Source organism: Lutzomyia longipalpis, chromosome 1, assembly GCF_024334085.1.
Source record: "Lutzomyia longipalpis isolate SR_M1_2022 chromosome 1, ASM2433408v1".
NCBI lineage: Eukaryota > Metazoa > Arthropoda > Insecta > Diptera > Psychodidae > Lutzomyia > Lutzomyia longipalpis.
In genome coordinates, this window is record NC_074707.1 from 22,551,147 (window position 1) to 22,578,141 (window position 26,995).

At 34.0% G+C, this 26,995-nt stretch overlaps 1 protein-coding gene across 1 annotated transcript; it reads right to left on the reverse strand.

The window, feature by feature from the left end:
- Positions 1 to 62: 62 nt before the first annotated feature.
- Positions 63 to 17,161, reverse strand: LOC129797145 (adenylyl cyclase 78C). Its single transcript, XM_055839470.1, has 11 exons — positions 16,606 to 17,161; positions 10,100 to 10,301; positions 8,917 to 9,678; positions 8,500 to 8,692; positions 7,423 to 7,646; positions 7,053 to 7,351; positions 4,730 to 4,870; positions 2,672 to 4,646; positions 1,756 to 1,984; positions 715 to 857; positions 63 to 442 (listed from the first exon to the last, which is right to left on the reverse strand). Exons 1-11 carry the CDS (start codon positions 16,713 to 16,715, stop codon positions 317 to 319), a joined length of 4,404 nt encoding a protein of 1,467 aa, XP_055695445.1. The 5' UTR covers positions 16,716 to 17,161; the 3' UTR covers positions 63 to 316.
- Between the last annotated feature and the right edge of the window lie 9,834 nt (positions 17,162 to 26,995).

The window sequence follows — 26,995 nt, forward strand, 5'->3', positions numbered from 1 at the left end:
TCTACAATTCTTGTTATTTAACACATTTAGTTAATACCTTCTATTTAAAATGAAAGAATATAGAGAAGTATATAAGGATTTTCTTTATTTATTTTTTAACAATTTTACAAACATCAAATATAATTTAACTATACACTTTATGTTTCTATATAATCTCAGGGTTTTCCCACATTTTCTCTATTTTATGAATAACTTTTCATTATATTTATGAAAAAAAACTTCGTGGGTTCTGAAGCTATATATAATTTGCAATACGACATTCCTTTCTAATAATGGACCTATGTATTTTTTTTATTAATTAATTAATTAAAGGACACTAAAGATCCGAACTTGTATTGTTGTCATTGAGTTGGAGATTCCGAAAAGTAGGAATGACGGGAATGGCACTCAAATTGGCACTTGCGGGAGCCGATGATGACGACGTTAGCGATGCTATTGTTATCTGTGGGTAAAGAAACATTAGCTGCATTGCATGAGATAACATAAAATGATTAATAACAAAAAAATAACATCATCAAAATCTTCAAAAAATGAAGAAAAGAGCATAATCTTTTAATATTTTCTGAAAAGAATATTCTCCTTTTCTTATTAGCTACAATGCTACACGTAATGAGAGCAATGTGCACTCAATGTTACAACACGAACTCAGGATATAATTTAGCAAATTTATACTTGTATGGTATTACTATCGTGCAGAATCTCAATAAGGCTCACCTTCTTCTGATTGTAGCTTCTCCCACGAACTCGCGTGGTATTGCGTCGAATGGGATTAGACGGAACTCTCTGGGATACCCTCACTGAACTGAAGGTGCTTCCCCGGCGACCGAATTTCATTTTGGGCGAGGGAGTTGCGGTGGCTGGTTGAAAAGGAATACGTATAATATTTTAAAAGTATTTCCCCCTCCTTATATACTTATGTTCGCTATGCTCAAAACATGCCCCAAACTTGTATTACGTATTATACATAATAAATGGGATAAAGGATATAAGGACTTTCAGTGCATAGTATAGATGGAATATTTCTTTCTTTAAGAAAATCCATTATATTATGTGTACCTGTTGAGTCAATTGATTTGTAGTGTATAATACAATTTAGGATTTTAAATGCAAAGCATTTTTTTACCTTTTTGTGTGTGTGATAAAATGTTATATAGTTTTTGTTTACCTTAAACTTTAAAGTGCAACTTTTTTCTTTCTTTTTTTTGGTACCATTCAAATATTTAATTAAACAACCTGCAGGTATTACTACAATACTATTGTGTGTAGGTTTCCATGCATTTTTATATATTTTTTAATTCTTTTTTTTCGTTTTTGCATAGACTTCCGCAATTATTAATTCGTGTATTTTTGCTAAGGGTGTATTTATGTAAAACTATTAATAAGTAAAAAATATTATGCTTTTGCTAATTGTCAGGCTAATTGTAAGAAAAAAAAAAAGATTTATGTTTAGAGAAATTTGTGTAAAGTGAAAAGTGTGTACGTACGCCATTATAGATGAAAAAGTTAAGTTTTTAGCGCGACTCCAACCTTGAATAAGTGTGAAAAATTTAAGCAAAAGTGTTTCGAAGGCGTATGTGTACTAAATGTAATGGGTTTTTGTATCTAGGCAATGGCGGAGGAAAGTGGCGTAAAAGTGTCCCTGAATTTTCTGAAGAAGAAGAAAGGGGGCCCATCGCTGTAGTGCTTCCTCGGCAAGAAAAGGTGGGGTTGGATTGTGGGAGGATGATGAGCAAGAATGGTGAAAGTGATACTTACGCGTTGAACTGTTGAGTGTGGTCCTTTTAGTGGCCTGCATCATGCCAAAGACAACGGCCGCGAGGGAGCTATGATGGGATGTTTGGCGCTGAAGCGAGGGCGTCTGTGCCTGTGGAATACCCGCTGGCATTGGTGTGGGAGACATCAATTGACTTGCGGGAACATTGAGTCCCAGCACCCAGTGTGTAAGCATTATTCCCTTTCCCTTTACGCTTATCTCTCCACGCACCTATCAGCGAAAGAGAGAATGTAAAGGAAAATTTTAGGCATGTACCTCATTATCCAGTTATTTTAATTTTTCCTAATGAATTTCCCCCGGTTCACTTGTTTTTAATCCTAATTTAATCAATTTGGAGAGATTATTTTGAAAATTTCTTTTGATTCCGTTGAATAGCTTAATTAACACAGATTCGCGAAAATGCGAATAGCGTTGTACATGTTATATATATTGAGCTAAGCTTGAGTTAAATAGAAAATTCTACGAAGCTACTTAATTGTAGAGATTTCAATTCGCTACAATTTATTTTATGCTTGATTTTCTTCAATTATTTACATCAATTCAATTAAAACCTTATTTGTATTTCACCTTATGCAAATTGTTTAATTTTGGAATATTTTTGAAGTCAATTTCGAGACAGTTAATTGAAACGATTGGAAATAAATTATATATTATCTTGTTTATTTTATCTTTTTGTGCTACCTATACATAAAATCATAATTCAATGTTCTTCAGAAGAACATTTTCTTGGACAGATGCCAAGAATTATGTAAAGCTGTACGAGAATAATAAGAAAAACAATCCCAATAAAAAAAAATAATTAAAAAAAAATTGAAACCCTAAAAACTTTTAGTAAGATCAAGATAATAAAAAAATTCAATTTAGCTTTGTATATATAGTTAAAAAGTGAAAACTTACCACACATGTGTAACCTTTAGCTTGAAGAATTTGTGCTGTGTAGTCTGGCACTTGAATTTTCCAATTTTCCCCCGTTGAATCCATCCTGGAAGCCACATTAACAGTGTTACCCCAAATGTCGTAGACAGGTTTGCGTGCCCCAATGACTCCACTCACAACAGGTCCACTGCTAATTCCCACCCTTAATTGAAAGGTATTGAATGCGTCCTTATTCACTTCCTGTAGCTTCTGTCGCATCGCAAGGGCAAATTCTACAAGTTCAGCAACACAATCCTCTTCAGTACCACCACGCTCAATTTGATGCTTGGGATTTAGTCCCGAGGCAGCCATGTATGTGGCGCCAACAGTCTTTATTTTCTCAATTGATGTAAAACGCTCCTCCTCGAGGAGTGAATCAAAATCACAGATTATTTCGTTCAGAATCCTTATACACGCTTTCCCATTCTCAATGTCTTCCGAATAGAAATCTTGGAAATTAGGAATAGATGCAAACATTACGCCACACAGATTATGCATTTGAGCATACAGCTCATCGGTACGCTCCTCGGAAAGATAGTAGCTAGCCACATGATCAGGAAGGATGTTCTTGATAAGAAGATCATTGAGGACACGATTAGACTTCATGTTGGTAAGCTCCTTTTCTGCCTGTTCCTTCCATATGAAATCAAGTCGCGATGTTACTTCAACAAGTCGAGCATGGTAGCAGACCATTGTAAAGAAGACAGCCAGCATTATGAGCATTTGAGCTGGTAGAGGCATACCCAAATGCAGTAATTCATATTCAACATCTTTGCTGGTGAAAACATCGGAGAAAACTACAAGAATAAGAATTGCATAGCATGCAACCATCCCGATGGCCATGAGGGTTTTAACGAGATAGTATAGCTTAAGGGCTGTAGCAAGAGCTATCAAACAAAGCACCCAGGTGAAAACAATGTACTCCGGATGAGCACACGGATCATCAATGATATCATCACTCATGGGTCCATTATCTGTCGTATTACCATCAAGCATGCTGCCATTTATGTCCTTCGTGGATGCATATGGAATAGAATTTCCTGTTGATGACGATTTCCTAATGTCTCGTAGCATTATATGATGGGATGACGTGAAATTGGAAAATATCACAGGCGTCTCTTTGGATGGATTGATTGTGAGGTTTTGTTGAATTGCAACGAGGATATTGAGATGAAATTCTGTGGGTTGGGTGTCCTGCAATGCCAACGTTTCGGATTCTGTTGCATACTCTGTGAGTGGACAGATACCCAACCCAATGGCACTCACTGCTGACATGAGGACAATTATGAAGCAAATAAAAACTGTTCGACGATTGCGATGGTGCACCAGAGAGGCGGAAATGCGCTGCAAAACACTCGGAAGTCGTGGAAATTCTTCTGCCATGACAAGAATCCACGCAAGGGTCATAAGAAATGTTGCAATGGAGAGACAGATGATAAGAATTACGCAAGTTGGAAGGATTATCACCTGACAGAAGACAATAAAGATCCACACCACAAATACACAAAGCATATTGGATCGAAACATATCCTCGCGCAATTGGCAAAATTTTCCTTCCTGTGCTCCATCCTTGAACTTTAGTGTCCATCCATAGAGGAATTCTTGTCGCATTTGCTTGTTTGTATTTATTTGGATGTTTTGGTCAATGAACTCATCAACTTCCTCTGTGGCTGAAAGTGATATTCGTGTCTCCTGTTTCACATAGTCACTTGCCATGACTGAATCTGTACGATTCAGACCATCGCGTCCATCAAGATTCTTAAAGGGAATCTCTGGTGTCCAATCGGTAGTGGGTTCATCTTCGTGAATTGTATTCCTTGAACTTCTCTTTGAAGCACATTTGCTATCCGGTCGACTTGCCACCGAATTCTGCGTCGGAATACTGGCTTTATGTTCTGAGAACTTTTGTGGTGGTTCATGAAATTCGCTTCCACGGTGAATTAATCGCCTCCGGGGCCTTTAAAAAAAGGTCACACACACATTTTGTGTTATACACATATTATTTGAATCTCCATTGATTTATGATTTACCAAAACTTACCTCAGAGGTTCTGTTCTTTTTATTAAAAACGTTTTGATGTTCATCATTTTTAAATGATTGTCACGACTCCCACCATCTCCGGGTTCCACTTCATACGCATCATTGAGGCAGTTTAATGTGGCTTCGGAAATATGGACTCGACTACGAAAGGATAAATTGGCAAACAGGAAGATTAATTTCACATGACAAAGATACCAATATTTCCCACTTATTTCCTGACCTCGTAAACTTAAAATATTCCATGACCATGAACTATTGTTGTATCAAAAAATAAAGTCAATCATAACGCGTCCAGTTATTAGAGTTGGTATACCACAACGCGGATGGGTCAGTCTATTCGTTGTAATTTAATTTGTGAGTAGTATTAGTAGGCAAAGTCGATTTTTTGTAAAATTTAGCAATTTGTCAGATTAAAATGCTTATATCATAAGTTCTATTAGACCTACAGAAATTTCTTGACTAGTTATGGAAAGCTATTGAAATAAGCTATAATCTGATGTATATTGCGATACATATCAAGGTCACCTCCAGAACACAAAATGGCGGATTTTTGTTCTACCAAAACAGTTTTTTGCACTTTTTGTCCACAAGGAATGGTTCTATAGGTTTCTGATGTTTCGGAAAGTTATAGAGTTTTGCAAAACCTTTAATTTGATACCAAATTGAGCAAAATCGGACAGACCGTTCAAGAGATATGGTTCTTAGAACTTTTCAAATTCAAGAATTTTTCAAATGGCTATATTTTCTAAACGGAGACATAGATTTTCTTCATTTTCGGACTGATGATAGGTATTGAGTCAGGCTACAATATATCAAAATTTAAAGGAAATCTATAACAGATGTTCGGAGATATTGCCCCTTAAAGTTAGGCAATTTTTGTTTTTGATTTTAGCGCCTCTTGCGGATGTTTTTGGAACTTGGAATGTTCTAAATAATTGTAGGGCTTCTTGAAACCTTTCATTTGATACCAAGATGGTCCAAATCGGTCAAGCCGTTCTTGAGATATATCGAAAAAACACTTTTTGCATTAGGCCGCCATATTTGCTAAACCGCTTGACCGATTTTCAAGTATAAATTATTGATGAAAACGTCTCACTGAGCTCTACAACATACTAAAATTTCAGATTTCTAGATATAAGGGAAGTGGTAAACGGTAGTTCAAAATGGCGGACGGCGGCCATCTTGGATTTTGAAAATGCAAAAAAATGAAATTTTACACCCACATTTCTATAGAAAACTTCAAACCGGAAGTCTCTATCTGTTATTGTTCTCGAGTTATAAGGTAAAGTTTGGCGCAGAGGCCGGCCGGCCGGCAGGCCGGCCGGCCGGATCAAAAATTTTCCACCACCATTTTCGTAATGTGGGATGTCTAAAACGTGCTCATACCAAGTTTGAGCCCGATCTGAGATGGTCGGTTTTTCCGACGATTACAATACTTGGTATGCCACGATTGTGGTATACCAACTAATCTAGGAAGATAATATTCTTCTATATATTTGGAACTGTCCTGACAATAGCAGATTTATATAAAGACTATCACAAAAAATCAGTATGTAGTTACCTATTGTTTTATTTCGAGTCATTTAATGTAAATAATTTATTATATACACCATTCTATATATAGTGTGAAAGGCTAAAGGATTTGCACCAAAGAACCCTATTTCGAAAAATAAATTGATTAATTGATCATAAAGAATTCTAATGATTAACAATTTATCACAGAGTTGTAAAATTAAACGTGAAAGAAATATCGGTTTACTTACAATGTAAAACCTTTTCTTGAAAGTTGAGGAAAAGTGTTTTTTGAATTCTTAGAATAAACTTTTTTTTGCTCGATGCTATTTAACTTTTTTGGCTCCTAAAATTTCTTAACAGACTCCAACCTTAAGAGACCACTAGGGTTTCCTTTTTTTTTTTCATTATGCAATTATTTATTCAAGAATGAATGAAAGATTTATTAAACAATTGAGCGGGTATAAAAGCAAAGCAATGTTGTTGAGATAAAAATGCGGGGGTGGGGTGAAAATATGAGAAAAGCTATTTTGACCAATCAGCTTTGCACAGCTCCACTATTGTACTACATACATACATATAGGTACATTGGTGAGGAAAATGTATTGATTGTGTTGTCAAAAAATACAAGTGACTACGATAGACACCGATTATCCAATTTTTTTCGCGTGGTCCGATGATAACAACGTACCGAAAATAGATGCGAGAGTGACTTGGTGGGAAAGGTTTGCAAAAAATACATAATATTGAGGAGCTATAAATAATGGCCGTGCGCTCTAAGACATGTCCTAGGGTAGTAAACAAAACTCACCCAGGTATTCCGCCTGATTCCATGTGATTAGCGATAATGACGTCATTGGACCACACATCAAAGTGCCATTTCTTGTCGCCGAGCACCCCACACATTACGGAGCCACTGTGAATCCCAATTCTCATATTCAGGTCTACATGGGTGTTGTGACGGACATCCTTTATGGCGCGTATCATATGGAGACCCGTCTCGACGGAGCACACAGCATGATCCGGTCGAGATTTCCAGCTATGACTGTCAAACATGGAGACACAGTAGTAGCAGTCTCCGAGGAGTTTTATTCTCAAACAGTGATTATCCTGAAATAACAATTTTTAGGGAATATTTTTCTTGTTCCACAAAATAGCAACATCATGCAGTTTAATCTTACCTCAGCTATTCGATCAAATCTAGCAAAGAGATCATTGAGGATTTTTACAAGTTGCTGGGCTGAGGTTTTACTTGCAAGCTCCGTGAAGCCCTTGATGTCGGCAAAAAGGATACTGACGTTCTCCATGTAGTAGATAAAGAGCTTCTTGAATTGGGCATCAACATTCGCATCAGCACCTTTGTACATTTCTTTTCTGATGTCATTGTTGACAAACATAGGAAGAACTGTTGAAGACATTTTTTTTAAAGGATTAGCAAGATTATTTTATAAATATTTTACTTGAGCAGAAGTTGACGAAAAAGAAGGGAAGGAGTTTTGTGCAAAAAAAAATTGATCGATGTACATTTGGAAATGATAAGTGATTGTCTTTCATGCTTCTCTCGTTAAAATATTTTTTCTCTTGGTGCACATCCTCGTCATCCTATGGGAAAACGTATGATACTACGGATGAGTCATCGAGATAAACGGTGACCTGTTTTATTTTTATCGTCCCATTTAATGATAACTACAGGACATGAAACGGTGTTTAGTGACCACGACTTATATATTAAATGCTTGGTTGGCACTGCTGGGTAAATTGTTGTCTCTTTAATATACTGTGCTGTATACCACCTACAGTAACTGAAGCATTGTTTTCCTGACAACATGTGAATTGGAGTGGATGGTAATTCACTGGGTGGGTGATGCGTGCCCGATAATCACACTTAGCATGATAACATTTCACCTCACACCGCATTTGGATGTTTTAGCATAAAATTGGAAATTGCCAATGCCATTTAATAAATTGCCTCTATGGATGATGATGAAATTGGAAATGTGTGAAAATAATGCTCTACTTCGTTTTCTCCAACAGATGAAACTTTTTTTTTTCATATAACCATTTGTTTGATAAATAAATTCAATATACCTACTTTTTTTTCTTTACGATTTAAGGGTGAGATATAACAATGCATTTAAATTCAATGAGATTCTCCTCTTGTTTCCATTTTTTTGTCAATTTTTCCCATTTTTTTTTACCAACCTACGTTAAAGCTAAGTGACGTGGAAAAAATGTAGAGATTTTGTTAGGTAACTTACTTGAATCAAGGAGATTTTGTGTACGTTGATACTCCTTTTCTGACTCCTTTTTATGCTCCATCGCCTTATGTGTCTCAATAAAGGCAAGTCTCTGGCCTCGATCAGTCAGGTACTTTGTATACATTCCCGCAAAGTTAATCGCGAGATAGAGCAATGAATTTGCTCCTAGTTGTCTTAAAAGACAGGCCTCATTCTAAAATTTAAGTTTGAAGAATAAAAAATGATAGAAGGGCTTTTAAGGAGTACATAGTTTATATCGTATATTCTGGGGCAACATTTTTTTAGGGAAATCTCTCATTAGAAAATGATAATTCTTTAGAAAAAATAATCCATAACTTTGAAATTAATAATTGAAGAAACTCGAAAAATCGTTAAAATAATAAACATAATTTGTTTTTATGTAAAAGGATATCTTACCACATTCTTGTGAAATTTTTCAATGGTCATCACGATGAGATGGCACATTGCTGAAACCGATCCAGCAATCATGCACCATTTCAGAGGAAGCGGAAGCATAGCGTATGGCACAAAGATGATGAATAGAACATACCAAACGAGATATTCTCTCTCTGCAAATCCCATACCCTGTCCCACGAAACCCTGAAGATTGAGCAGGAGCCATGTACACGTAGCTGCCCAGTGGAGATAATTGTTGGCAAAACATCGCCAACATCCGAGCAGACAGATACCCAAATTAGCAATTATGCAGCAAATGGACCACGTTATTGCCTGTCCTGTTACGGGAATATCTGGTGATCTTCGTGTGATCCAGACAACGGCAAGAATCAGCTTGAGAAGAAGATCCACAATATTGACAATTATGAGGGACTTTTGACGTTGCCGATGTGAATAGGTGAGGTATGAATGCTCCAGGGAGCGCGCCTTGAAGGAATTCGTGAAGGATGGACAGAGGATGCCTTTCATCACAGTGCCACGCTTGAAGGCAGCATATGTCTCATTACCAAATGGTGGTGGCTCATCTGAGAGTGGTTCGGGGATACTCTGTTGGTTACTACGCTCTACAAGTTCGGTTCCATTGGCCGGTTTTATCACATCTTGTTCAAAAGGACATGTTTGAAGTTTCACGGTTGTGGTGCAAAATTCACCTGGAACATCCTCAGCTTGTGCCCCATCACCCGGAACACGAGGAATTTTTGATATGTCCGTTTTTGAATGTTCCTGCATTTCGTGGTACAAAATTAAATGGCACACATTTTTTTAGGGATATAAACTAAAGTTCAAGCATTTTTAATTTCAATTTTAGTCTCAAAAATTTTATAAAGGAATAATTGACATATTCTTAAATCCAAAATCACAAAATGATAATTTAATTTATTAGTAATTACAATCTCGAATTGAAATTATCCTTCATTTAACTAGAATAAAAATTCACTTAAAAAAATGGAACAAAAAAAATTAAAAAAGCTTTTAGCCCTCAGGGTGAGCATTTAAAACTCATAGTTACATAACGAAAAATCATACAAAATAAATAAACTCATTAAAAAAGATATTAATTATTTTCATTAATTGAAACAAAAACCCGAAAAAATTTTATTAATTATTTCATGTTAATTGTCATAATTTTAATAGGATAACTTACATCCGTTTTTCCAATCCCACTGTCCGAGAGATCATCGTCCAGGTCGGCGGTTGTGGCATTGTTGATAAAGCCATTGTGATCCAAGGATGTATTGGAATTCGTGGCAGGTCCTGTGGATAATCCCCTTTCATCCTGATGATTCCCATTTGTGACAATTAGGCGATCCATGACACGAGACCACAATCTTGTGGGTTTTGTCGCCCTGCAACGGATTTAACACTTTTGAACTTTTAATTAAACACCACCACTCTAGTGGACTTTTCCTAAGCACTTTTGATAGAATTTTCACATTGTGGTAACAAGGAGTGGATTCTCTTGTGAAATATGATAAGTCACCAAGTTGAAACAGTGGGTGAAGTATTTTTTTTTTTGGTTTTAGCTCTTTGGCGTTGTGTACAAACAAAAATGAAGAGCACTCACTTTTGAAATGAAAAAAAAAAAAAAAAATAAATGAACTAAATTCTATCACACAAAGCACCAATGTCCTTCCGTTGTATTTTGGATGCTATCCAGGGGATCCAGGGCACTAGTGTCAAAGAAATAGCACATCAGCAATGCACTGCACTGCCATAGTTATATGATAAATTTTTCTGTGGGCAACTTTGTGGCTTGAGGGGGTGACTGATAAAAGCTCACTTGTGGATGAGATTACGCGGGAATGACGGTTTGAGAAGACTTTTGGGTGAAACTGAAAATGCGTCCAGTCGCTCCAAGCCACGTCCCGAAACTAAAGAGATGGAGCTCTTGAGCGACGCGCCAAAGTGTGTGCGCGCGGATAGCACGACGGATGATGACGAAGGTCAGAATAGGGAGGGTTTGGGTTTAGCGGTCGCAGGAAGGGTGGCGAGGAGCCGCCTGGGTGTTGATGATGAAATTACAATAATTACTTGATATGTACAATGTGTATGCTCGCGAGGGAGGGGCGTTTTATCATATTGCTGCGATAACATCAACGCGGATGAGTCAAAATGATTAGCATGGGAGGTGAGGTAAATTTGCAGTGTCGCTCTTTTCAGAGTCATCGTAAAACAAACTGAATTTCTATTTTACATTTAATGTCTTTTTAGGTTCATTCTTATGTGTATTGACAGTGTAGAACATGTAGCTCAATGGTAGTATTTGAATATAATTCCTTTTAAAAACCTTTGAAATTAATACAAGAGATGCATATTAAATAAACCCTCCAATTATACGAATATTTTGATAGATTTACGTAAAGTGATGTTTATCTATTTATTTTGTATTTTAATTTGATTCATTTTCTTTGTGGAAATATTCCATTTGCTTTTCTTCTTCTTCTTCTAATTGTTTTTTCATACAATATTTTAATTCAAATGAAATCTCAAACTCATGTTTTATTATGAAAACTCATTAGTATTCCTTTGAAGAAAAAATCAATAGGAAAATTTATTTAAATTTTCCCTTCAATACACTCGGTCAGGGATTTGAATCTAAAGCTTCTGGTTGATTATTGTATTATCTTTTTTTTTTTAACTTTCTTTTCATGAACATGAAAACTCGAAATGATTTTTGCACCACTATGCTGCTAGTTGATTTTTCGCAGCATCACCTTCCGGTTGTAGTGGATATAAAGGATTTGAACAGATAACGAAATTTCCACTCTAGTGAATTTAATCACATGTCGACAAAAATATGAATCAATATTTATGGGATTTTGATGTAATCCCTGATTGCAAATTAAATGAAAACAGTCACAAGAGATCTGTGAGAATGAATAAAAAATTGTTTTTTTTGAATATCAATAAATTTTATATAGGTCGTTTATTAAAAAAAATACAGTTTTTTGTTTAAATTTGGAAGAAAATGTTGTTTTATCTCAAAAAACTCAAAAAGAGTTTTTCATTTAATAATTTTCACAAATTTTCTGTTTAATACTTCATTTCTTTCTAATTCCCAGAGTATCAAAATTCAACAATAAATGCTTAATATTTCCCAATTAATAAACTCATATTGTCATTATATTTTTCTTTCGTTTTTTTTCCTCATCATGAATTTCAATCACAGCTTGTGTACCTGGCAATATATTCATGGCAGAGAAATTAGACAGAATCCACTCGAACTGTTGGCAAAATTTCGTGGAGGGATGTTCAAACAACGCGGAGTAAAGCTATCAAATCACTTCTCCATCTGCCGTCCTCATTTATGTCAGTATTTTCGGGTGAACGTGAAAAAGGGTTAATTATGGGTTGTTGAATGAGGAAATGTGTCGTCGTTATCGGAATCTGTGACAGAGCCGCGTATTATCAATCAAGCAGAGTAACAATCAAAGTGGCTAATAGTGTAATTCCCACCATATGACACATTTCTCTCCGTGTTAGGATATTTTTCACACATATAGAGAGAGTCCTATTTTCTCAATTTCTTTCACGGTGAGGATTGATCTTTTTTTTCGCTATTTGACCCCTTCTTTTCAACATTATTGACAATTTATTACCCCTTTTATATCTTCCATATCAGACAAACCACCATAAATGACCATCCTTTGCATTACTTTTCAATGTTATTCAATTTATCACTGATGGCATATTCTTTTCTTCTTGCATTAATATCGAATTGAGCACCGATAGACACAGAGGCGAAGGAGAAAAATAAATGGAGCTGGTGCGGAGATTTTCTTGTAATAGTAGAAGATGAAAGTTTTTCTCAACAAAATACACATCCAAAGAGAAAAACAACGAAAACGGTCGTCTAGACGCTAAAAGAATGGCATTTTATTAATTTGGAGTCAATGACAAAATTTCCGCTCTATTTTATTCCAATTTGCTCACTTTTGTACATCACTTTGGTGGCTGTAATTAAATCAATCTCGAGAAAAGTTATGAGAAACTTTATCAAACAAGAAAGTACTTGAGAATTCTGAGTTAATTGTTCTATTTTATCCTCTCAAGACTCTCAAGGAATATATGAGGAAACATAAAATTAGTAGTTCAATGAAAAGATAATTTGAAACTATTGTCTATCGTTAATTGAATTTAAATTACAGACTTAAAGATGAAAGTTTAATAATATTGGAAATCCTAAGAATTGTGTTCAAATTGTACGTTAAATAACTTTTTGAGTTTTTAACATAGGGGTGATAAAATTTTTCGGGCAAGTTAGCTTTTGATTTATTTTGTTAAATTGAAATTGTCAAGGGCAAACCGCTCATACATATATCTACCAACAAAAGCTTTATGATTAATATTAACCCTTTCGCGTCCATAAACTTTAAATGTTACCCTTTTACTTTTTTTCTGAATTTAAGTAATTATTTTTTTAAAGATTTTTTAGTAATTTGTGTATGTAGATGAGATCAAAGCAAGTGTCTTAACGGGGAATATCCTCTGAGAACATTTACAAAATTAAAAATCGTGATACGAAGTCGAATTATATTTCAATATGTTTCAAGCTGTCGCGAAAAGATTAATTTAAATTTTATCTCAAATTAAAAATCCCCAATTAAAAAAAATCACTCAACCATTTCATTTTGTTTATAAAAAATTCTTTATAAAATTTATTTAAAAAAAATGCAGCTTGTTGCCAATTTAATGTGCAGATCATGTAGTTTTGCCGCAGATAAAAAGAGGACAATTTTGGTGCATTTCAATCAATAATAAGTCTAACCAAAGAAAGCCAATGTGTGTGCAAAATGTATAAGAGGAGGTTGAATGAATGCAGTTAATGCGAGTGCAAAAGTTAATTCTAACGCTGTAATTGACTGCGAGACGAGAGTGCAAATGAGGTGGAAGAGGTGTGGAGAATGAAAAGAATCCGAGCCATTGCACCATCGTCAATTTCAACTAAACACGCTCCGGGGGTGAAGTACCCGGCGTACCCATTGTGTCGCCTTGTAATTAAATTGCATACAAAAGCAAGTTCACAGCCCCGCTCGCTGTTGGGGGTTCCTTCCACCATCCTCCCACAAGCAGAGGCATTTATACTCAGCAAATAGCGGATTCACTAATCAAATTCATGTGTATTTGAGCTGTGTGTGGTTGCATTGGGGTTGAAACATAGGTTATTAAATTGCGTTACCCATTGAAAGCTCTCAGCGTGAGACACATAAATGTTGTACCTATACTATATACACATGCTGTATGTATGTAAGTAGCAAGGTTAAAGCTCTTGCTCGTGCTCTCGTGAGTGTTGCAGGGAGCAAAAGTTCAAAGGAGGGTAATTTGTGGATGATGATGGTGTATGGCATAAGGAGAGGCGAGAAAAGAGAAAATCTTAACCACAATTGAGAGGAGCTTGAGAAAATTTGCGGTAATTGGGGTGAATTTTCATCTACTTGTGGCGGCTTTTCTAAAATGTTCATTTGTGTGGCAGATTAAATTCTTTGACTTTGATAATCTTTTTGGGAAATTGGAGTGAGTGGAAAATCCTTGATGTACATAATAAAAAGAAGTCAGTGAGAAAAAATATACAACATTAATGCTCATTCTGTGACATACTTTTTTTTTGGAAAAACATAGAGTAGAAATCAAAGAGAATATCAAAGTAATTTTTTCAGAGTGAGAAAATTCATTTTTCATGAAGCTCTTTTTCGGTCTTTGACTTTTCAAAAGCTTCAAAACATTTTACCTTCGCAATATTATATACAATCTCTCATAATTTCTCTATATTTAAAATTAAAAAGATATCAATCTTCTGTGTGATGCCATGATGTTGTCCTTGGGAGTCGTCCTAAATTTTCATCTAAAACACTTTGCAATATTTATGACTATACGGATGGAAGGAGAGCCTTGAAACTCCTTGAGACACATCCAATCGAAAAGGTAAAATATATGTCTGTGAGCAGGTTCACTTCTCTCATGGGAATTAGTCTTTCTTGTTTACACATTAATTCCAATTAATCATAAATTTTGGTGAATTTCTCAACAAAACTTACTTTCAACCCTTATACCAAGCATACAAACAAACCCTCTCATATCACACAAAAATTCATAAGCCTTTCTCTGGGGGATTTGATCCCACATAAACGAGGTATTATTTAGAAGGATTCCACCTTGTTTGGGTTACATGCCATACCTACATAGTTTATTATGTTTCTACTACTACCTTTGGTTTCATGTTGTACCTACATGCTATTAATATACATTTAAAGGATAAAAAATTCTCCAAGCAAGACGAGAATTTTCAATAAACACCACAACAATTTTACCATTTAATGCTTAATGATAAATGATGCTGAATGATAAACTGGGGTTTTTACTTGGTGTTTAATTATGTTGGAAGATGACTCATTCACAGTAGAAGTGCTCTAGATGTTAGAATTACGAAATGAGCATTCTCCCCTCTACATTGAGTATCAAAAGGTAAATCTAAGGGATGGTCAAAATCATTTAAATTTTGCGTAAGAAATTTTAAAGCTCTTCAATTAACCGAATAATTCAGCTTTTAAAAAGTATTACTAAATTAGTTTCCTTTAAAAAATTTTTAAACTGTTCTACATATCTACCCAATAAACGTATTTAGAAAATCACAAGTACTTGAGTTTTACGATGAATCATTTTTTTTCTGTAACACATTTTAATTCCCCCAAATCTCCAACCGAGGCAAAAACAAGTATAAATTCTCTCAATTTTACTGTGGTCATTATAGGAAATTTACATAAGTTAAATACGTCATAAAGCTGTGTGTAAATGGATGTAATGTGATCACATCGTAAGATAAATAAATAGGCTCAAAGAAAATTTTCTCTATAGCAATTTTGTAGCTCATAGAGCTCAAGTTTCAGCGGAACTTTGTGTTTTTTCGGTGTAAAACGTTCATAAGAGCGTTATACCTATCTTAAATAGGATATTTCATTCGTTTAATTGAAGATTTTGAAATTTGTCACCGAGGGACATAATCTCCGTGTTAATCGTGGAAAGTTTTTTGGTGCGAAATGAATTTACTCTTAAAACCTTACGGGAGGAGTGGGGGATGGAAAATATCCGCGAAAAGTAAAAGTATTTTTGGGGTGGACTGAGCGGAAAATGACTTTGAATGTTGCGTGAATCTGTTTGAATTTTATCCACGTGTTCTACCTTCTGCCAGTACACTCGTATCTCTTCCACCAGTGAGGTTGGAAAAATAAATAAAAATTCTTCACAAGTTTGTTATCAAAAGTCATCTTACAGCAATTCTATTTGGTGTTCTCATTCTCGAGGTACTCTCCCATCCCACACAATAATATCTTTCGGGTGCAGAAAGAAAATGAGGTAAGAAAATGACGAGTTGGAGGCGTTGGAGGTGTAAGTTTGTATTTGAACGACGAAAAAAAAAATGTCAAAAACAGAAGTAAAATTGAATTTTTCCTCCACTTTTGTCCCTTCTCACACCTTTTTTTATGCCACCGCCGATTGATGGTACAAAATAAATTCTTTTCACCCCCGTATAAAATATATACGTCGTAACATTTATCATGTAGTTGAAAGTTGTAATTATTTCTTCGTGGGTTTTAATTGGAAAATTAATCAGAGATATATAGGTGTATGTGTGTGGTGTCTATTGAATCTTACCGCAAAGTTGTCGTTTCTCCATTAATATTATCATCCAATGGTACATTTATGGTAGCATCCTCTGCTCCATCATCTGGAATTTCCACTTTATGGTGATGAGACGACGTCATAATTTTCCACTTCCACCTCACTTATTTTCAATTTATTAAAGACACCCCTTAGCACCTCACACCCCAGATGCCCACACTCCAGCACTCTATGTAGTCTCCTATATTATATGTTATTCCTCTGACGGAAGAGGCACCACTTTCTAACGGCCGTATCTTGCCAATAAACGATGTTTATCAATCTATTTGTGTATTCGATTGATGTTCGTGTCTTTTACATTGTTTTGACTTCCAACTCCCATCTCGTTACCACCTGCCACGAGGAATAAATCACTTAATGCTCACTCTCCCTTCCTTTGCAAAATTGCACACTTTTCCTCCGCAACACTTCACGGATGATCGTGAAAATCTCATGCGAGATGATAGAGGTCCGCATTCACACTATATTTTATACACCATTTGATAATTTTTGGAGCACCTTTCTTATCTAACCAACATATATATTTTACTCCATACTCATAATTCAAGCCAAGTTGCGAAGGAACGAGATGGAAGATCTCGAAGGTAAGAATACATTATGAAAGTCAAGGGGAATTTTGTGATTCTTCCTGTACATAAAATTCATTCAAGAAGTCGTTAAAGTTTAAAGACTTTTACTATAATCTTACAAGCATCTTAATGAGCTAAAAGAAAATACTAAACTTCTCATATTTTTGCAAATTTCCGGGAAGCTCTTGTTAAACTTTTAAAAAGCTGAATTCCTCAAAAGTGATTTGCAATTGGGGCTTTTATGTATTTAAAGAATTTAATTAATTTTCTTTGATCTTAAGAATCTTCCAGGATAGAAATTTAAAATCCACATTTGCGAATTAATTCTCCTTGAATGAATTTAATCAAGAGCATTGAGGGTCATTGATTGTTATTTGATATTTGATTTAAATCTTTACATAAAATTATTCTCAATCCCTTGTCTTAAGAGAATTAAATTCAACGCTGAGAAAAGCATAAAAATAAATTTTTGAGTGTAATCCATCATACCTTATGTGCTGTATTTGTTAATCTCTTTTGAGAGAAGATTTTTTTTGTAATTGGTAATAGTATAGTATGAAAATATTCTAAACTCTCTAATAAGGAAAAATTTACTGCGATTATAGAACCTTGAAAAATTATGCAAATATTGAGTTTTCTCGGTAGAGAAAAAAGAGTTGAATAAACGGTAATACCTAACATTGAAAATGTTGGTGGAAAATCTGCGTCCCCAAGTATAAACATCATACATATATTTGATAAGAAAATTGACGTATCGCATAAAGAAAATTCATAGTTAGGAACTATTTTTGCGCGGACTATGAAAACCTTATAGATTATCAACTCAAGGTATAGGGATTGGTCCAGGAAATAATGTTAATATAAGTACAACAGCTAAAGCACTGTGTGATAAAATAAAATAGAAAATGTAATAATTCTGATTATTGTTGTGTAGTGAAGGTTTTAATATATCTAAAAATCAAAGATTTCTGCATAAATCCCTTAAGGTTTTTTAACCTTGTGAGAAACCTTGACCTATCTTATTTGTCTTTGTAACTCTCTTCATTATGTAATTTTTAAACAAGAAACATATAAGCGTTGGCACTAAATTCTAAAATTATTTCATTACCTTATAAAATAGATTTAATAAATTCATAGTAAATATTTACAGTGGAGTAATTCTCTTGAAGAAAAATCTCAGATAAGCTCCTATAAAGCTGTTGGAGAAATTTTCATATTTCTGCATTCTATACCATCTCGTTAATATTTTCCAGTCATTGCCTTTCTCTGGTGCTTTTTTCCTCACTCCTCATGGGACGACTTGGGCGGACAGAGGGACTTTTTAATTAAAATCTCGTAATAATTTCACTGTGACTTAGGCGAGGGATCTTTGGAGAATAACGGATTACCCTTCAGAAACAATAATGGCGTGAAAAAATCTCTACGATGTGACAGTGATGCAAGAAATCGAAAAGTCAAGTATTTCTCATCCGATTGACCATTTGCAGGGCAAAAAGGCTAATCAATTTTGATTGAATTCTTCTCTCCTGGCCTCTTGAAAGGCCATCCAATTGGATTTTTTCTCAGAATTATATTGGCTATTTATATATTATTAAGGTACACACTCAATGCTTTTCTTTTGATAAATGAGATCAAAATATGAGCGAAAATTAATCCAGGGTGGATTTTCCTCAGGGCCTTCCTAAAAGTTGGAGGAGACCTTCCAAATGAGATTTGTGTATAGAGAAATCTTAAATCGTATTACTTGATTCTTTACTTTTTTTGCCTCACTTCGCGAAACGTTGGATGAGTAATTGAGTGAGAAAACGTGCACACAGCAATTTTCCATTTTTTTATCCTTCCAAGAATTTGGTGGAAGAGAAAAAGGTGCCTTGTTTCTATATTCTTTATGTAATGAATTCCATAAATTACGGGCCAGAGAAATCAAAACTTACAACATATCTGTATTCTGTAGAAAATAAAAAAAAAATCAGTTGGATCAGTTGGAAAGATACTGCAAAAATTCGCTCAAAAATGTAGATTTTTTTCTTTTTTTTAAATGCATAAAAAATGTTTCATTAATTTTATGTTTTATTCTATAGAGGCAAAAAAGGCAGAGAATTTCAAAAATTCCCAAATTCTCAGTCTAATTCACACGTCGGCTTACCAAAATATGCAAAAAAGGCATTATGGTAGTTGATCCCAGTGTAAATCGGATATTCCTTTGACAATTTCTTATGCTTTTCAGATCAAGAAAATTATACGTATTCCGATAATTTCTTCAAATGAGAGATTTTCCCAAACAGAACTAATAAACTCCTTTTTAATGATTTTTTAAAAATATTATTTTTTATGAACTAAATTGTATTTTGCATAAAGTTCTTGGCCGAAAACTTTTGATCAGCCCTTGCAGTAAGAATTAAAATCGGTGTGCGGAATTCGGTCCTTTGTGTACCATATATAGAAATTTTTCAATATCGAAATTCCAATCATTCAGGGATGAAGAGAAGGAGGGAGCAAAAGTAAACGAGATATTGTCACAAAATGAAGAAAACGTCTGTTACTTAATAACATCGGAAAATCATCGGGAAAAGAAGAAGAAAATCAGGCCACGATGGTGCCAATGAGAGGAAGAAGCAAAAATGAAAGAGGAAAGACAAGGAGTAACATGTAATGGAATAAAATTTGGCTGTAATAGAATTTAGCTTCTTGGAATTATCTTCAAAAAGTTCTCTTTACCATCTCTCACATTTATCTGACTTTTCCTTTTTCTTAAGACACTCTTGACAGTACAGTATTTCCCGAGTAATTTACTGGTTTTGTGAGTTCATCTTATGCTTGTGGTGGATGGCTTTATTTTCTCACCCATTTGCCCATTTGGATTGTGGAATTCTCTTACTGACCATCAACTGTCTGATGTGAAAAATCCAGATATCCCATGCTACTCACTCTCAACTTTATGCGTTTCTTCGCAACATACATACATATATCGCTCTTCTGGCTATTTTTGTACACTATCCGTTGGAATATAAAGAACGGAAAGAAATTCTTCATAAATTGAAGGAAAAGCTGTGAGGCAAATGGCGTGCAATAAAATCAAAAACAGACTAACAATTCAATCAAAACATTTTGTTTATATACATACATTTCACATTCTCATCAACGGTGGAATTTCTTATCACTTTTCCTTTTTCTGAATTCACCATTTAATACGTCTTTAAATTTTTTTAAACGTGGGAAAACTCTTTAAGTAAATAATGTCTTTAATTTAATTTTCTTTTTTTGATCATAAAGTGATCAGGGATTGTAAAGGTTTTTTAACATTCGCAATTCTCGACATCTTGAGTTAAATGCAAATTAATAGACATTAAAAAATGGATATGAACTCATTGTTTTGGGAATCTTTTAACCCTTTAATTTCCATTAATTTATTTTTTCGCCACACCTTTACCAGTTTACCCTTTCCCTTTGTACATACTAATTATGCAGCAGTTTGTAATACCTAGCATAATGTAATTTTAATTAATATTCCACACAACTTTACAGCTGACAAGCAAAAAATCAATAAAAATTTAATAAATTTCAAATTCAAATTATTTCTAAATTTCTTTTTACTACTTGTTATGGATAAATATTTCTAATAATCAAAATTTTCATAGTTAAGCCTCAAAATATATTTACAAATCATCATAGATTTGTGCCTTAGAGAATTACAAAGAAAATATTATTGGGTCATCTCGAAATGGATGTCGCAACCAAGTAAAAAATTTCCGTTTGACATTTGCTTGGTTAATGGGTAACCCAATAAAAATTTCTCCCTGATGAAGATTGCGTTGAAATTCGATTTATTAGTTCAAATAAGATGTAAAAAGTTTAGATTTAAATAATTAAAAATTAGTTGGTAGTAACCAAACTACTTTTTATTAAGTGTTTTTTTTATAATAATAAATACGCGATTGAGCATTTTTTTTAAAAGTAGTACCTATATTATATTTTTATCAATTTTTTTTAAGTTACATAACGCCTTCACAAAAAACTCAAATTAAATTTTTAATAATAATTTATAATTTTTTAAAGAATAAAATAAAAAAAAAATAATTAAAAAAATAGAAGTAATTAAAAAAAAACTTTTTTAATTAAATTTTTTTTAATTTTATTTTTTTAATAAAATAAAAAAAATAATTTAAAAAAATTAAAAGTAATTTAAAAAAAATTATTTTTTTAATAATTTTAATAATTAGTTGGTATACCATATACCAAGTATTGTAATCGTCGGAAAAACCGACAACGTCGGATCGGGCTAAAACTTGATATGAGCACGTTTTGGACGTCCCACATTATGAAAATGGTGGTGGAAAATTTTTGATCCGGACGACCGGTCGGTGCGCCAAACTTTGCCTTATAAGTCGAGAACGGTAAAAGATAGAGACTTCCGGTTTGAAGTTTTCTATAGAAATGTGGGTGTAAATTTTCATTTTTTCGCATTTTCAAAATCCAAGATGGCCACCATCCGCACATTTTCAAACACCGTCAACCACTTCCCTTATAGCTAGAGATCTGAAATTTTAGTATGTTGTAGACCTCAGTGAGACATTTTCATCGACAACTCATACTTGAAAATCGGTCAAGCGGTTTAACAAATATGACGGCGTAAAGCAAAAAGTGTTTTTTCGATATTACTTGAGAACGGCTTGACCGATTTTGACCATCTTGGTATCAAGTGAAAGGTATTGAGAAGCCCTACAACTGTCTAGAATATTCCAAGTTCAAAAAACATCCGCAAGAGGCGATAAAAACAAAAACAAAAATTGCTTAACTTTAAGGGGCAATATCTCCGAATCCCCATTAGGCAAATCTTTTAAATTTTGATATGCTATAGCAGGACTAATAATCTTTCCCAGTCCGAAAATGAAGAAAATCTATGTCGCCGTTTAGAAGATATGGCCATTTGAAAATTTTTTTACTTTGAAAAGTTCTAAGAGCCATATCTCTTGAACGGTCTGTTCGATTTTGCTCAATTTGGTATCAAATTAAAGGTTTTGCAAAACTCTACAACTTTCTTAAACATCAGAAACCTCTAGAATCATTCCTTGAGGACAAAAAGTGCAAAAAACTGTTTTGGTAGAACAAAAATCCGCCATTTTGTGTTCTGGAGGTGACCTTGAAATGTATCGAAATATATGTCAGATTATAGCTTATTTCAATACCTTACCAGAACTAATCAAGAAATTTCTGTAGGTCTAATAGCACCTAAGATATAAACATTTTAATCTGTCAAATTGCTAAATTTAACAAAAAATCGACTTTGCCTACTAATACTACACACAAATGAAATTACAACGCATAGACTAACCCATCCGCGTTGTGGTATACCAACTCTAATAAGTGGACGCGTTATGATTGACTTTTTTTTAAATAATTTAAAAAAAATATATATTTTTTTAAATTAATTAATTTAAATAAAAAAATTGATTAAAAAAATTAAAAGTAATTAAACAAAAAAATTTTTAATTAATTTTTTTTGTTTTATTCTTTAAAAAAATATAAATTTTCATTAAAAGATTATTAGTCTTATAGACATAGTAGATATAGATAGTTTCGCAGAAAAAAACAAATAACTTTTTAATAATTTTTTTTATAAAGAAGTAAAAAGTAGTAGATTATATTTTTTATCAAAAAAATCTCAAGTGCGTAACGCCTTCACAAAAAAAAAAAGATTTTTTTTAATTATTAAAAAAAAATTTAAATTAAAAAAATTGTTTTATAATTTTTTTTAATTAAAAAAAAATAATTATTTTTAATTTAAAAAATTATAAATTGATATTAAAAATTATTTTATAGAATTATTTTTTAAAAATAAATCCTTTTAAGTGCGCAGCGCCTTCATACAAAAAAGCAAATTACTGAAATTACTTAAAAAAATGTTTTTACAAGGGTAATTTTCTCATTAAAAATCTTTGCTAAAGAGTAGTTTTTTAATGTTATTTTTATTAAAAAAAATAACATTTTCAAGTGCGTGGCTCCTTTACAAAAAAACAGAACTATTTTTTAATATTTTTTTTAAATAAACCTTTTCAAGCGTGTATCTACTTTGTAAAAATTGAATAAGTTTTTTTTATTAATATTTTTTACAAAAATGGCGGATCTTGTATTATAAAAACTGTTCTTGACATTTTTTGTACTCAAGAAATGATTTAAAAGATTTTAAATATTGCAGAAAATTGTAGAGTTTTGCAAAACCTTTAATTTGATATCAATTTAATCAAAATCGAACAAGCAGAACAGAAGATATGGCTCTTAGAACTTATAAAATTCAAGAATTTTTCAAAAGGTTTATAAAAGTCTTGACTATTGTCGATTTATGCCTTATTTTTTTAAAGTAATTTTGGAGTAAGTCTTTGGACTTGACTTCTTCTAAACGGCGAAATAGATTTTTTTAGCTAAAACATTTATAAATTTCGCGCCTCTTGTGGCCATTTTTGGAACTTTGAATGTTCTAGACAGTTGTAGGGCTTATTGAAACCTTTCATTTGATACCAAGATGGTCAAAATCGGTCAAGCCGTTCTCGAGATGTATCGAAAAAACACTTTTTGCTTTAGGCCGCCATATTTGCTAAACGGCTTGACCGATTTTCAAGTATGAATTATCGTTGAAAACGTCTCACTGAGGTCTACAACATACTAAAATTTCAGCCCCCTAGCTATAAGGGAAGTGGTTGAAGGTAATTTAGTATAGCGGATGGCGGCCATCTTGGTTTTTGTAAATGAAAAAATGAAAATTTACACCCTCATTTCTATAGAAGACTTCAAACCGGAAGTCTCTATCGGTTTCAACCACCATTTTTGTGATACAGGATGTCTAAAACGGGCTCATACCAATTTTGAGCCCGATCTGAGGTGGTCGGTTTTTACAACGATTACAATATTTGGTAGAGGTAGGGGTAGAATGGCGGCAATTTTTGGATTTCCCACAAAATTTTAGCAAAGGTTGGTCAAATAAACCAAATTGATATCTTACCATTTAGCGTCTAAAAGGTCAAGGGCGTTTACATATGGTCGGCCATTTTGTTTTAATGTATTTTGATTGACTTGAAATATTTTTTACCGAGTTAGGTTTCTGACCTATACAACATATCCAAATTTCAACATTTTATCATTTGCAGAAACAGAGATATAAAAAAAGTAAATAATGGTTTATTATTAAAGATGGCGGCCAGAAATATATATGTATTGGGAGGGTATAATCTCTTAAAGCAAAGATCCTAAGATTTAATGTTTATTTTGCAAAAGAACGCATGTGTTTATAATACCACCATTTTTAGCTGTGATTTTTACAATAATTTTTCGAAATTCTTTCTAAAGTAGCTTGATTTATCTTAAATTAGCCTCCGATGACGTAACACAGCTTAATTTAAGGCGATGTAAATTAATTTTTGGCTTTTATTAAATAAAAAAAAATTTTGAGAAATTTTGAATGCAATTGGACATATTAAGGAATTATCCAATGACGAAAAGAGGAAAAAGTATGGATTATCCTACGACATGTCGTCACAAACTCTTTTTGCAGAAATTAATTTTTACTCGGTTGCGACATCCATTTCGAGATGACCCAATATAATGAGTGCAGCAACAATTTTTATCTATAGGGGAGACCGGGGTAAAAATAGTCATTTTCGAATTTTCAAATGCCAATTTCTCCGAAGTTATTAATCGGAAAAATCGGAAAAAATTCTCGTGGAAAGCCCTACCAACCTATAATTTTTGACAGTAATTTGGAGGTTATGCGATCAGTACTTTAGGAGTTAAAAATGAAAATAGATTTTTGGCCCATTTCCCAAACTTTTGCGTATTGAGAAAAACGCGTTTTCCGAACATTTCCTTCAGCAATTTTCCAATCTGATAATTTTTCTCACTAGCTGGGTTACTACAGAAAACATTGCCAAGGTGTATTCTTCAATAACTTTTAATGATTTTTCTCTACAATTTTTTGAATCAAAACATACCCCTTGGGGTATATCTAGTCATCCCATGTAAATCATATGGGAGATCGAATTTTTTGGCATATTTTCTATTCATTTGTTGCAAAATGGCGTGTTTGAGAAAATCGCAAAATTCTCTGTTTTAGTGCGTATAAAAGTGAAATTCCTTGTCGCGGATCAAAAGGTGAGAAGTTTAGCTATCAACTACTATCAATCTCTCAGTTGGAAAATCATTGGAAATGTCGGAAAATTCGACCGACTTTATTTAGCCAACTGGTGACTATATTTACCCGCCGCGTTTAAAAAAAGTCAGAAGCGGAAGGGTTCAGGAAAAGCTCGAAAACTCATATTTCTTGGAGAGATAGAGAAAAGTGGTCTGAGACAAAGTTGTAGGCCAGGAAATTTCCTATAAGAATGACCTATCGAGGAAATTTTCTTGCCCTTGGGGAATCCTGCAGATAAGCATTTACGCAAATTGACTATTTTTACCCCGGTCTCCCCTATCTTAAAACAATATGATAGTTTTTCCATAAATAATACCAATTTATATACTTTTATTGAGCATCGTCGTCATTCTTTAATCGCTCCTAAATAAAAAATAAACTACCTACAATTAGTGTTTAAACATAAGAAGAGCTATCGCGCGACATAAGAGGTTTATGAGGGGTGAAAAAATGGCAAAAATGCGTAATTTGGGGGGTGGTAGGGGTGTACTAAAGAGGCATAGAAGGTAAGTTTGTATATCTCTGGAGTGGAATTTTCACGTCCGTGTAAACAATTCCACGGAGTGGTCGTCAACAATCCACCCAACTGTGATGTGAATATTTAACAAGGCTTCTGTGAGACGGAGAATCAGTCAACATGGAAATAAATAATGCGAAATGCCCCCAAACGGGGACTGGTCGTATAATGACTTCTTGGGAAGAGAACGGAAATGCACGAGGTGGGGCACTTTAGAGAGGATTTTCCCTTGAGGCGGGACAATGGTCACTTTCAATTTGAGCATCCATGATCCCCCTTATTGAGTGTGGGTTGTAAAGACGAGAAATTCCATCCTTGATCCTCATCTTCAGCATGGCTGAAAATCTCGGATTGAAAGGAAAAGGACTCTCTCTCTCCCTGAAAGAGGATTTACTCCTCGCCTTTCTATTTTATGGTATAATACTTTACACACTGCAACACAAGAGACATTCTCATGTCCACTTCACTGCCTTCCATCGCTATTTCAAGTCTTTCCACACTAATACGGCGCGTGGAGATGGGGGTACGACGAGTTTTCTCGTTTTTCTCACTCCTTCTGAGAGTCACAATTTAAGAGGAGCAGCAGAAAACTCGTCTGACTGCTTTGCACGCTTAAAGCAAACTAAATACAATTTTCCTTTAGCGCTGCTAAACAGCATTTCCCGAGCATTTTCCCTCCACATTGACCCACCACAAATACAGAAACATCCTCATGGCGCAAGGATTGAGGCACATAAAGCAACACCAGAGAAGGAAAAAAAATCTCAAACGAAATATTTTTCATGCATTTTCCCCATTTGCTCAATTTTTCCCCCGCCTAATTCCATTTTGAGGGATTTCCGAGACTTCCTCTTGGAAATTTTCACCACATCCTTGTGATTTGTGGCAAAAGTTTCAAGCACATACGCAACCTTTTTGGGGAAGTGGGTTGCAGCACCTCCACTCCACCCAGAAATTAAGTCAAATGAAAACCACATCGAGCTTTTGTGCTTCATTAACAGGAAGAGCTTAACCCATTTATATTACCTATTTTGAATTAAGCATTTTAAGAAAATCTTTACCAATTCATAAAGCTTAAATTCACAGAAATAATTC

Coding starts and splice junctions, on each gene's coding strand:
- LOC129797145 (XM_055839470.1), bottom strand. CDS start 16,715: ATGACGTCGTCTCATCACCATAAAGTGGAAATTCCAGATGATGGAGCA. Junction 9,679..10,099: donor GTGGGATTGGAAAAACGGAT/GTAAGTTATCCT, acceptor CACGAAATGCAG/GAACATTCAAAAACGGACAT. Junction 7,647..8,499: donor ACAAAATCTCCTTGATTCAA/GTAAGTTACCTA, acceptor TGTCTTCAACAG/TTCTTCCTATGTTTGTCAAC.